This window comes from Orbicella faveolata, unplaced genomic scaffold, assembly GCF_042242905.1.
Source record: "Orbicella faveolata isolate gen_17 unplaced genomic scaffold, um_ofav_v1 contig_48, whole genome shotgun sequence".
Lineage (NCBI taxonomy): Eukaryota > Metazoa > Cnidaria > Anthozoa > Scleractinia > Merulinidae > Orbicella > Orbicella faveolata.
In genome coordinates this window covers 14,122,935-14,135,659 of record NW_028301578.1, presented here as the reverse complement: position 1 = coordinate 14,135,659, position 12,725 = coordinate 14,122,935, and the positions used below count along the sequence as shown (strand labels likewise).

Below are 12,725 nucleotides of genomic sequence, written 5' to 3'. Positions count from 1 at the left end.
TTTTAATGCCTTGATTAAACAGTTTCAAAGTTCTTAAATGCTTTTGCTCATTGCTACCTAACACACGAGGTCTATAAACGATCACGTCATTTTCTAGGAGTCCAATCGCAAACGACACATAAAGCAGGGTAATTAATGGAATTGGTTTCAATTATTTTAGGGTAAAACAACATAACAGACAGGTTTGGAGAGGTATGGAAATTCTCCCTCAAAGGAATGTTTATTTGAACTGTTACAAACATTAATTAACACTTTGTTCCAATAAAAAAGTCCACAAACTAATCGAGAGCGGCAGCCCCTGAAATAATCTCAATCAACTCCTTGGTAATGACAGCTTGACGGGTGCGGTTGTATGTGAGCGTCAGCTTATCAATCATTTCACCTGGAAACACAAAAGGGAACAGTTAACAAAATGGAATCTTTGCCCTTTGACTTTCAGTGAGAAAACGTTGACCAGCTGAAGGAAGAGAAGAGGAGGAGAGGGGAGCAGAGGGGAGCAGAGGGGAGGAGAGGGGAGGAGAGGGGAGGGGAAGAGGAGGAGAGGGGAGGGAAAGGGGAGGACAGGGGAAGGGGTCTTTCTCATAATGTCATGATATCACAATGACACAAGTTTCCCTGACTAAAGTAAGACTGATGGAATAAAAAGTAATAATTTTATGCTATGATTTGCTTAATAGCCTGAGCTAGCCTGTGTACATCTGCCCTTCACCTCTAAAAAAAAAAAATAAATAAATAAATAATAAAAATCAGGGAGAAGGAACTCAGCTACATTTAGTTTTTGGAGGCGGAGGATGTACACAGGATATGATTTGCTCTAATGTCTTTCACAGGATGCAATTTTCAAAACAGAAAAGTATAATGAATTTGACTTTTGAAATCTAGTACACCTATTGCAGATTGCCACATGTCATGCTAATCTGGTTCCCAGAGGCTCCGCTTTTAGTGGTAAGGGATAAGTGAACTCTGGGTATGAAATTGGTTTGACAGAAAGTTGTACTCATAATACCCTGGGTGCCGTGGGTGTTTCTTAAGCAGTTTTCAGTCTCAGTGAAGCATTCAGACACCTTAAAAACTGGCTGAGTCTCAACTGAGAAAACCTCTACAGGACTCTGCTCTTGAAGTGACCGGGTGCCACAGGCGACTAACTTTTGCCTTTGGGTGACTGGAAAAACTTACCATTTTCATATAAGCTTAAAATCTGGGCACCAAGGATTTCATGGTTACAAACCTTCGGGCTCCTTGTAATTGCAATTTTTCATAGACGATAGTCTTACTCTAGATTTAACTAAGCATAATTCAGATTGCTTACCAGCATTTTTGCTTGCACTGTCCATCGCAGTCATGCGAGAGCTCTGCTCACTGCAAGCTCCTTCCTTCATGCCATAAAACAGAAGACTGGCAAGAGAGAACTCGGAGTAGTTCTTTATAATATCAGAATCTAGGTCATCATAGGAACTTAGGATCTCTGAAAACATATTATCAATACTCAAAAATAAATAAAACAGTTTGCAAAGTCAAAAAGAGCCTCCTTAGAAAAAACTGTCTTGGATTGAAATTAATATGATCTTTACTTTTAGCTTCTACACACATTGCTGCATTTTCTAAAAATTTTATTCATATCCATCGCAGAGTAAATATTGACTTTAACTACCCTCCGCCCTCCTTCTGGAAATTTTTAGTTTGGGTTTATACTTTTCTTTAAAACATTTGCTTTAGAAATGGCTCTTCCTTTTGTAATTTCCAATGAGCTTCAGGGAGGGGGAGGTATGGAAATTTCCTAGAACCACTTGATAAATGTATGTAAGCAACACAGTGTTGCAGGGGTTGCAGGTTAAAATATTGATTATTTGGTCCAAAAAAATTAACAAAAATTTCCCAAGATTTTATGGGGTTTGTAACAGTCTATTGACCCATTAGAATTCCACGTTAATAACTTGCCTTGAAAGCCTATCTGCTCTCTTTAACATTACAACTTACAGTGACACCCTTACAATAAAGCAAATGGGATACTGTGCAAGTCAATGCAAGACTTGCATGACAAATTTATCCTTGTCATGAGACCTCACCTCCTGAGGCAGCATTCAAGGTTTCAAATGAGTGAAGAGGTTTGGTCAGAGTCCTATAAGACACCACTGACCTACAGAAAAAAGGAAGCTTTGAATAAAAAAAACAAACAAAACTTTTGAAGTGAGTTCCCACAAGTTTGTAGTCTTTCCTCTATATCAAAAACATGATACAACGTTGAATAGTACAACTTGGCAAATCCTGTGATGACCTTTACATGTGTGTGATAAAAGCTGTGGCTATTCCAGACAAAAGTTCTTTCATGAATTTAATAGATATATTTGCTACCCTACTTCACAAGCTTAAAGGGCTAGGAACACTGTATGACCCTGTTTCATAATACATTAAAACCATACCTATCCAAAACTTTACGTTCTAGATCCCAAGATTACTGGTTAAATCTGCCGTTTGTATGTGGCTGAGAGGTGTCTGCTTACGGAAGAGATATGCCAACAGGGTACCATTAGTAAGGGGTTGATTTAGTGTTGCAATTTTATTATGATACCTGTCAGTGTAAAACGCAGACTGCAGACTGCAGACCGGGCATAGAATGCAGATTGAGGGTAAAAATGCAGACTGCAGACCAAGGGTAAAATGCAGACTGCAGACTTAAGACTTTTTAATTGAATTGTGTTACCAGTTCCATCGTTGAGAGTTAAGCGTACACAGGCTAACCGGTGCCTTATTTCTAAGGCTAACCTGAGTGATGTTCATGCTAACTGCAGGAATATTCAGTCTAACCAGAGTGCAGGCTTTCATTGTTTACAGTTAGCACTCGGTAATGGGAATAACACAATATATACTGAAAAAGCAACTGGTCTGCATTTTACCCTCAGTGTGCATTTTTCTCCCATTCTACAGTCTGCAGTCCACAGTCTGCATTTTACACTGACTGATTAGGATATTTAATTTCTTATTGGTGCCACCACACTACTTACTTGAACCAGTTATAGTACATCTCTCCCATATCAAACTGGAATCCACTGTCCAGGATTTCCTGTACTATGAATGTTGCCTCACAGAACTGAGGAGGCCTCTTGCCAATCTCAGAAAAGCTCATCAGCAAGTGATCAGCTGTGTAATTAAAAACAACAAAATTCAGAACAAAGCTAAAAATGTTTGACAGGATATATAGCATTTTTGGTCTAATTTAAGTCCTAAATTTTGGCATGTTCAAGTTTAAGTTTAAGTTTAAGTTTAATAAATTTTACTTTGTCATGCAAGTACAAGCAAATAAATCACAGAAGTTACAAAAAGTACATGACTGGAGAATAATTGGGGGAAACTAAACTTCGTTGTTACAAAACAACCTAGCAAAAATTCGATAGATGAGTATCCTATCTTGACTTTATAGCGATATTCATGTTGCTTCATGTTATTATTAACTAGAGTTACATGCAAGTCAGGTTGGCTTCCTACCTTTGAAACAAAAAAAACTTTTATGTAGCAAATAACTTAAATATGATCTGCTCACCATGTGTCCTGAGGAAAAGTTGTCTGGATTTCTCCCCACATGCTACAATTTTTGTGTTTTCACCTTCTCTTTCTGTCAAAGCACTCTTCACAGCCTTGACCAAGTTGGAATGGATACCACCACATAGTCCACGATCAGATGACATCACAACCACTAAGTTGTTAGGTTTAGCTTTTTCTGCATCACTCGGTTTGATTTCTACTTTCTCATACAAAGCTATAAAAAACATACATGAGTTAGGTTGAGCAAAAATTATGGAAAGCACAGGGGCTTAGAGTTATTTTAACTCTTGATTGAAAAGTCTAAGCAAGGTTCTGGCCCAGTGAAAGATTGGAAATTAGACCTTCACACGTGAGAACAAGAATGAATTACCCTAAGTACAGGTATTCCCACAAGAAAGAGTACAATATATTCACAGTTATACTCATCCACTCCTTCATGGTTTCTAATGATAGACATAACATTGCTAAATTCAACAGACTATCTCACATATATACCTGAAGCACCTGCTCCATAAACCCTTGCTGGTCGTAGTTCCCTCTCTGCTCTGCCAAACTTGGCAGCTGAAACCATCTTCATGGATTTGGTGATCTTCTGGATGTTCTTGACACTTCGTAGTCGCAAGGAGACTAAGCAAAAATAAAGTTCTCTCAGCATGTAAACAACATTGGTTTCAAAAAGTCTTTTGTAATTCTTAATCACGGGCCACAGGTTTATTAGTTATATTAACTATTAAGTGTAAACCCTCTCTAAATAAAGTTTCATTGATTGATCATACACAAATAATGACAAAATTCTACCAAGAATTCCCCCTCCCCCCCACAAAAAAAATAAATTGACTTTAACAAACATAACTCATTACCCAGGACAAGTAAAATTGTATCAACAATTAAGATTTAGTATGCAGCTAAAATGGAAATCTTGCCATGAAATCTAGTAAGGTGGCTTCTCACTAATCACAAAGCATTCAACAGAAGCATATAGCTTGGTAAATTTCAGCTGCATTCTAACTTGTAAGCTGTTTTATAGAGAGGGAGGGGATTGCAAATTGAACAGAAATTCGTTTAGTAGTTTAATTAAGTTAGCCAATCAGAACCGGTGGAATGCGAGTTTGGGCATACTAATCAGTAGTAATGTGAATTCTAGGAATTCTGAAATTTCTATACGAGCTTTAATGCTACTAAAATAAACGTTTTACATACATCAGCACAGTAAAGAAATAGAGCCAAGCTAAATTATGATCAAATATCGAAGAAGGAGCACAGTTCTTGAATTTACTCACTGTCTTTCAACGTTGCCATGTTCCTCACTGCCGGGCTACAAAGAAAAAATAAATCAAAAACAACATTTACGACAACTCAAACAATTCACTCTCCTACCATGATGTTGGCCGAAAAACAGCTCCACGGAGGAAGACCCCGTTAGCCGCCATCTTGAACGCCTGTATCTTATCGCTCGGTCACGTGGGTTCGTTTGTCCGCTGACCCACTTCTTGATTTTACAACACGAATTGTGATTGGTGTAAGTTTTTAAATTAGCTATCTGACCAATAAAAAAGTACGTAAGGAAAACGAACTCTTTTAATGCAGGCTCAAAGTCGAAACACGTTTTGTGTTTTGGAAGTCGTGTTGAAAGAGTTCTAGAGGAACATATACCTTCTAATCTAAAATGTCTGGAAGGGAAGGTAATAGAAATCGTGTCTACAAACATAACAGTCTGTTTTATTACGAGGCTTATCTGATCTCTTGTTTTTCACAGGAGGCAAGAAGAAACCGCTAAAACAACCCAAGAAAGATAAGAAGGACCTCGACGAGGTACAACAAAATACTTATACTTAACTTATTTCAAGGTTTAAAACTTATTTCATCTCTGAGCACCCTAGTTTTGTTGTGTTTAACGTGTCTTAAAGTAATGCTGGTCATTTTAAATGAGTGAGCAGAATCTAACGTCTTTTCGCATGTAAACATACAAGTTACTTGGAACTCAGCAGTATCAAACTGTTTAAATTTCTAAGCTTACCTAAGAGAGATCACTTTGATTTTGAAACAAAATCTCTTAACAAATACCATAAAAAATATACAGAGACTATTTAGAAGAATTTCAGAAACATGGCCACAAGCATGACAGAGATTATCATGCAAAGTCGAAGAAGCATGACCTGATCAAGTAAGCATCAAGAGTGAAGGGTAAGTGAAAGTGTTGCTAGCAGATGAGGATGTGGTCTCTTTTTTTATGTACCCTTCCTCTTGAATGCTGCTTACTTGTAGTCGGGTCATGATTTCCCTGGTTACACCCACATTACTGAATGATATAATGAGGGACCACCCCCTATGGGGACATGTTGGCCTCATGGACAGTGCACTCGCATCCGGATCATGCGAGTTCTAGCCTTGGTGTGAGGATGTTGTGTTGTGTTCTTGGGTAACACACTCTACTCTGCTGGGGGTAACTCTGTGATGGACTAGCATCCCATCCAGGGCGGAGTAGAAATACTTCTGGTCACCTCATGCTACTGAAACTGGAGATAAGCAGCAGCCTGATGGGTTACATGATTTCTTTTACAGTTTACAGCTGTTATTATGCTATTTTGGTTAGTTTTATGACCAGTCGATAAACGCTAAAATCACCTCAAATTGGGAGCTGGCTGTAACATAGGCATGCAATGTGTACAGAAATTACATTGCATGCAAAGTATATATAGCTGTAGTCCTGTACACTGCTGGCTTCCAGTGAAATCACTCACTGGCTTAATAAATATTTCCTCTTTGGTTTTCCCAGGATGACTTAGCACAGAAGCAAAAATTAAAGGACGAGAAAAAGGCACTTGAACAAGCCAAGGCAAAAGCTGCACAGAAAGGGCCCATGGGTAGGCACATACCAAGTCCTTTTTTTCACTTGTTCTCTCATTTAAGGTTCCTTATTTGTGAAACATGCAGTGATGGTTAGTGTGGTGGATTCTTAACTGAAGAGTCAGCATATGAGCCCTGGCCAGAGTAAACAGTTTCTTTGCAGTTAATTTTAAGTTTGGGAAAAGGGCAAACAGTTGGATAATGCATTTTACTAAAAATAATTTTGTTGCCCCAAGTTCTAAATGTTCTTACCCTTTACCCCCTAAGGCAAATGGCAGTTTTTCCTAAATCAGCAAATTAAGACTCTCTGCTTTTGTACCATATACCATTTGAAAGCCACTGATCAGGTTATTTAAGAACTGACATCAGCAGTTATGAAAGAGGTAGTCATTTTGAAATAAAGTGTTTTAAAATGTGAAAATGAAAAGCTTCCAACATGTATCGATTCTCAAATATGATGAGTATGTTGCTGAACCATAGCTTATTTAGCAGGTCGTAGTACATAGCTTGATGTAAAACCAGTCTTCCATTCCATTTTCATCTCAAAAAAGAAATTGGAAAATAATGGGGGTGGTCAACCATGCCCTAGGTAGGAGGGGGTCACAATTTTCTGCCTTCAATGAGCAGATCTTTACAAGGCAATTTTTGTGACAAAAATTCATAGAAATCTCTCAAATATTCACAAAGGTATGATGTTGTTTGCCAAATGACACTCTTAGGGAGTAAAGGGTTAAACAAAAGTTGAAAAGTTGAGACTAAACTTTGATACCACCCTCCTGGCCCCCTTTCTGGGCATAAAGGGTGTATGTCGGGAGATTACAATTCACTTAATGTAGGCTTGATAAAAGACTTGTATTATTAATCTTATGTCATGGTTGCATGCTGATCAAACAAGCGTGACATTAAAAGATTATAGTCAAGTAATAGTCAAACAAGTGTGAGTATAAAAATAAGCAAGCAAAAATAACGGAAAAATAAGGGTGGATGGATAATGCATACCGTGTTTTGAATGTTTCTGCTAAGACCTACGAAAACAGTAGTCGTTCAAAACTTTAATCTCAATCCTCTTCAAAGACACTTCGAAAGCACAAAGAAGTGGCCCCCAGCGCATGCTGCTGGGCTACTCACTATTCGCTCTCGATTTCTATGCGTGATAGAAATCTTGAGCTCATAATCTAATTGTTTAACACAAACACATATAGAAGTTTGGGAGAACTCGAAAAAGCTCTGGAATCACCTGCCTGTCAGCTCGTGTTTCCACAACATTTCTTGTTCTCCCAAACTTCCAATCGTGTCTCTATAACTTGATAGAAACAACATGGTACATGTTTTCTAGTTGTTAAATGCAGATGTCAAGTACTATCTTGCACTTTTTTATTCTATTCTAGGTGGAAGTGGAATAAAGAAATCTGGAAAGAAATGACGCTACATTTCCTGTGAAGGCACAAGAGTAAAAGAACTTTCCTTTCCATAAGCTTGTACAGAACTTGTATATGTTGAGAAACGTTAAAAAATTACAATCATTTACACAATAAGTCATGAATAAATGTAATGTTCTTTTATAAAATGTTTGCACTGTTTTTCTTGAGATATTTCTTTCTGGTGTAAAAAAGTAAATGAGAGAGATGCATGTAAGGTTGGCTCACACTAAAGAACATGTTGCGGGGAAGTGAAGCGGAGACAAGCCCCTTTGCGTGTACGGGGGAAGGGGGGAAGTACACAAAGTTTTGTCCTAGAAGTCAATTACGTTTCACCCAAAACCGTACATAATACACGGCCGGAGCATATTTTGCAAAATGTATCTTTGAGAAGGACATCTCAAATTCTCTGGCAAGAGGTTATCCCCCAGTTTCTGGCAAGAGGTTTTCCCCCGCGGGGTATACCCTTATGTATCTTCCTTCCCTTCCCAGGGAGGGAAAATTACGCGATGAGCCCGCAGAGCGTCTGCGTCATTCTCGTCCCCAGAGGCCCGCGCTCCTTTTGGTCAGCACCAAAAATCGCGACCCCTGGGCTGGTCCAACACCGGAAGTCTGCGATTTACGACTTCCTGTCAAATCTGACAAAGCTGATTGGCTGAGAATACGAAACGAATACTCTGCGCATGCTCAGAAAATCGCGTCTGGCCAAAGGTAGCGATTCTTGGTGCTGACCAAAAGGAACGCGGCCTCTGGGGATGAGAATGCATCTGCGTAGGACTGGATAAATACTGAGCGTACCATTCTCGTCCCCAGAGCCTCCGTTTCTTTTGGTCACGTGGTCGGCTCGTCAACGACATTTTAAGATGAGTAGCACTGGGACGAGAATGTGAGCGCGCCGGTTACCTCGTGTTTTTCATCACATCAACACTAAGTACATCCCACGTATTTTAAGCAACAGTTGATCACGTGATTGACAACTTCTCAACTTTTTGCTACAGCTGCATGAATTCAGAACTGGACCAATTTTCAGACCAATACCATGTATGGTTGAGATTTGATGACGATTTGAATATTGCAAAATTTAGATGGTTTTGTATGTAAACGAGGAGGTTTTGCCCTCCAGAAACCTTTTCCGTTATCACTACTGAAGGAAACTGCTGGAATATAGCTATTGGAAATAGAAAGGTGGGTAAAATATAAGGGAGAATGGAAAATTCTGGGATCTTAAAACAGGATTTGCAGGGAAAACCACTGGAGCGTGACTGCAGGGCAACGAGTCTTCTTCCCCAAATCCTTCTAATTTCTAACGTCCATAAAAATTCCTTCTTAAAGGATATAAACCTGAACATTTACATGTAAGCTTAAATTATTTGTGAATGTTCTTTCCATTTCTGACAACATTTTGCATTACCAATGACTAAATCAAAGTGTTCTTGAAAAACACGTCAGGTGACCAACTGTAGCAAAAGGTCTTTTATTGCATGTTACGAGACAAACGGCCGATGCCGCTGTGCCGAGGCCATTTTTCGCCCCCCCCCCCCCCCGCCCCAACCCCCATTGCGATGGGAAAAGCCTGGCAAAGAGGTTTCGTACAACAGTTCTTGATTTCCACAAATTGCTCGAAATTTCCCAAAAAGTTGCCAAAGTTAAAAGTTGCTCAAAAGTTGCTCAAAAAAGGTCAAAAGTTGCTTTTTGTAACGAAAGTTGCTTTAAGTTGCTCTCTTTCTTTATTCGGTCTGATGAAAAAAATATGCAAATTTTACAACAAAAGTAAGATTTCTAAGCATTTTTGCGCAATTTTGCGCATAGGCGTACGCGTACGGGCACCATCGATTGGGCAGGGGGGCGGTGACCTAATTACCCGAAAATAAATACACAATGCCCGAAAGCGTGAGTGTTGTTCAAACACACTCAAATCGCAGTAAAAACAAAAACGTTCACAATTCTCACGTCCTAATGAAACTGTTATCATTCCAAAAATAGTTATTTTGAAACCTCGCTTACCATATGACCTCGATCGACAGCTTAGTAAAATCAGAAACTTAGAAAAGAAACAGTTAATTCTTCGGTTCCTCTTACGTAAAGTTCAAGAAAATTTTAAAACGGCTCTTTGTGAAGCGTTTCAAAATGGTTCCACATCTACATCTACATTATGGGGGTCTTGCAAAGGGAGGCATACTCCCATCACTGCAAGACATTAAATAAAAAAATAAAATAAAAAGCAGGGTGGGGGGTGGGGGGATAAAAAACCGTAAAAATATATAATAAAATATGTACATAATTTAAAAAGATTACTAAGAAAAGTTAATTAAGATTAAAAAATTAGAACCTAATTAAAATGTCATCATTCTAATCTAAGAGCGTTCTTGAATAATTGACTTTTTTTAACATCTAAACATCGCTAGGTAAGGCGTTCCATTCTCTAATAGTTCTACAATAAAATGAGTTCCTATAGCTTTTTGTGTTCGGAGTTAGTTCGATGAACTTGTCTTTGTGAAAAGATCGAAGTTGACAATTACGCCTTTTGATATAGCATGGGATTTCTAATGCTGATTCACCATGAATAGCTTTATGAAGTAATGTGAGGCGAGCAGATTTCCTTCTGTTTTGAAGGGAGGGCCATTCCAAATCGTTAAGTAAATTGGAAACAGTTCCAGGTGTTCGCTGCCAACAGTTCTTTACAAATCGAGCAGCTCGCCGTTGGACATCTTCTATTTGCTTTATATGCTTGTCAATCCAGGGATCCCACACCGGGCTTGCATATTCCAGATGAGGTCTCACTAGTGCTTTATAAGCTAATTCTTTAATTGATTCAGGGCAGTTGCCAAGATTTCTTCGCAGAAAGCCAAGAGTTTGGTTTGCTTTGGTAACCTTACTGTCAATATGATGGCCCCAGTCTAGTTTAGAGGATAGCTCAACGCCAAGATATGGATGCTGTGACACTGATTCAAGGGAGTGTCCCATTAATTTATAAGCATAAATAACAGGATCACGTTTTCTGGTTATCCTCATGACAAAGCATTTACTTGGGTTAAATTGCATCAGCCATTTCTGTGACCAATACTCAATAGTGGATAGATCAGATTGGAGATGTTCAGCATCATTGGTTGACTCTATAACACTGTATAGGAGAGTTCTTTTCAGAGCCATCACAAAAACAAAAGTCTAGGTCTTCGTTTTCTTCGATGCTTTTGTCATTGTTTTGTTGATGGAAATAACATTCATTTCGAGGATTTCCACGATACACATTTATGCGATATATGGCTTTTCCAGAACAGAATGCCTTATATCCTTATATCATTTGACCTTAACTCTGTTTTGACAAGGCAAACGTCAGTGAAAGTAGCCTACAAACCTGGCCTTGACAACCTTTTAGAAAATTTTCTCCCGAGTACTTTTTCTCGAATCATCAACGTTTTGCCCGAAAAAGTTCAAAAATTTCTGAAACTGGGGGACATTCTTTTTTAAAAAAATTCATGACTTTTCGTGCATACTACATGAATTGCAAGAACTGGCATACCTCCACTACATAAGCTGCAAAAAAAAAAAAAAAAAAAAAGACTTTTCGTGCATACTACATGAGTTACAAGAACTGGCAAACCTCCACTACATAAGCTGCATTGCTCCAATGGATTTACTCATTCTGTCCATTCTGGATTAGCCACTCTACCTTGTAAACTTCTCGTCGCCTTGCCCAACATATTTTTCTTCTCGCCTGAAGACGAAAGCGTAGTCTGCTTTACGCGACTCAGCGCCGTTAGATCGAGTGCGAATAGGTGGTGAAGAAGATCAAAACGACTCTGCTCGCAGGGTAGCTGTGAAGGATCTTCAGAGGAATCAAGTTTTTTGATTATGAATTACAAACGCACAACATGTATACCATCGGATGCAATTTGAGGTCGATTATGCGAAACAGCAAGGTCGCGTGATGTCAAAAACCGTGTTCTTATCGCAGTGTTATTGGTTCCAAACTTCAGTGAAATAAGTCCATGTAACCATTTGTGGATGTTCTTTACCAAAAAAAGGGTTGAGCAGGGAAAGAAAAAGACCAGTAGCTTAAAAAAAACAAACGGAGGGGAAACTTTTAATTAATGCTCGGATTGGATTTCAGTTCGTGAAGGACAATGACAATGACAATGCTTTATTCACTCTAAACACTTAAAACACATTTACATAGAAAGTGACAGATCTAGCTAGATCTAGCTAGTTCTCCTCGTTCCCGCTACATGGGATTCGTCTTCCAATGCGACTTTAAATATGTTTCATCACTGCTAATTTGCGTAACATGGAGAGTTTGTCCTCAAGATCAGGATTTTCTCGAAGTGGATTCCATGCCCGCGGTTGAAACTTACTAATCTGGCGTGATCATGAGCTTTTTAGAGGCTCGCGAGACCGCGATGTTTTTTATTAGAGACTTTTTCGACAAATGCTACAGTGGACTCAACGAAACTGTTCTTTTTGATCCTAAATTTAACTTTAGGAGCTCGGCCCTCCATTAGTAGTACCACGGATTTGTAGAGCGGATTGCCTCTTGTCAATCTTTACTAAACTTCGGAGCGGAAATTTACAATAGCAGCTTCCAGCAACTTCACCTCTGTCATAAAAATGTTCCCAATGCGTATTACAAAGGCCAACATCTGGTCTTATTTACAGTTAACTGTTAATTTAAGATTAGAATTGTAATAGAAATGTCAAATGAACTATGCTCAGAAAGCAAATTAATAAAACAGGTTTCCATTTTTAGTGCAACAATCGCAGTCTAGAAATGTAAAACGATACATGTGCCTACAATATTGACTATAACTACAGCAAGAGAAAATGAGGTGGTCTCTTGAACTACAGTGGTTTCAGGAGCTTTATCTACTGGTCAGCGGAATTACTCCAAAAAGTTTACAGATGACGGAAGGACATCATGTGCAT

General features: G+C 38.8%; 3 protein-coding genes across 3 annotated transcripts; 1 reads left to right on the top strand and 2 right to left on the bottom strand.

The window, feature by feature from the left end:
• Positions 1 to 183: 183 nt before the first annotated feature.
• LOC110044813 (ATP synthase F(1) complex subunit gamma, mitochondrial-like) lies at positions 184 to 5,019 on the bottom strand. Its single transcript, XM_020750398.2, has 8 exons — positions 4,918 to 5,019; positions 4,821 to 4,855; positions 4,036 to 4,167; positions 3,539 to 3,754; positions 3,003 to 3,138; positions 2,067 to 2,137; positions 1,310 to 1,465; positions 184 to 382 (listed from the first exon to the last, which is right to left on the bottom strand). The coding sequence occupies exons 1-8, from the start codon at positions 4,968 to 4,970 to the stop codon at positions 279 to 281; spliced, it is 903 nt and encodes a 300-aa protein (XP_020606057.2). The 5' UTR covers positions 4,971 to 5,019; the 3' UTR covers positions 184 to 278.
• Positions 5,020 to 5,086: 67 nt separating this feature from the next.
• LOC110044814 (translation machinery-associated protein 7 homolog) lies at positions 5,087 to 7,954 on the top strand. Its single transcript, XM_089280857.1, has 4 exons — positions 5,087 to 5,222; positions 5,297 to 5,352; positions 6,317 to 6,404; positions 7,776 to 7,954. The coding sequence occupies exons 1-4, from the start codon at positions 5,207 to 5,209 to the stop codon at positions 7,808 to 7,810; spliced, it is 195 nt and encodes a 64-aa protein (XP_089136983.1). The 5' UTR covers positions 5,087 to 5,206; the 3' UTR covers positions 7,811 to 7,954.
• A 2,204-nt stretch (positions 7,955 to 10,158) lies between these two features.
• On the bottom strand, positions 10,159 to 10,842 carry LOC149096647 (uncharacterized). Its single transcript, XM_089280817.1, has one exon. The coding sequence runs from the start codon at positions 10,815 to 10,817 to the stop codon at positions 10,197 to 10,199; it is 621 nt and encodes a 206-aa protein (XP_089136943.1). The 5' UTR covers positions 10,818 to 10,842; the 3' UTR covers positions 10,159 to 10,196.
• Positions 10,843 to 12,725: the final 1,883 nt, after the last annotated feature.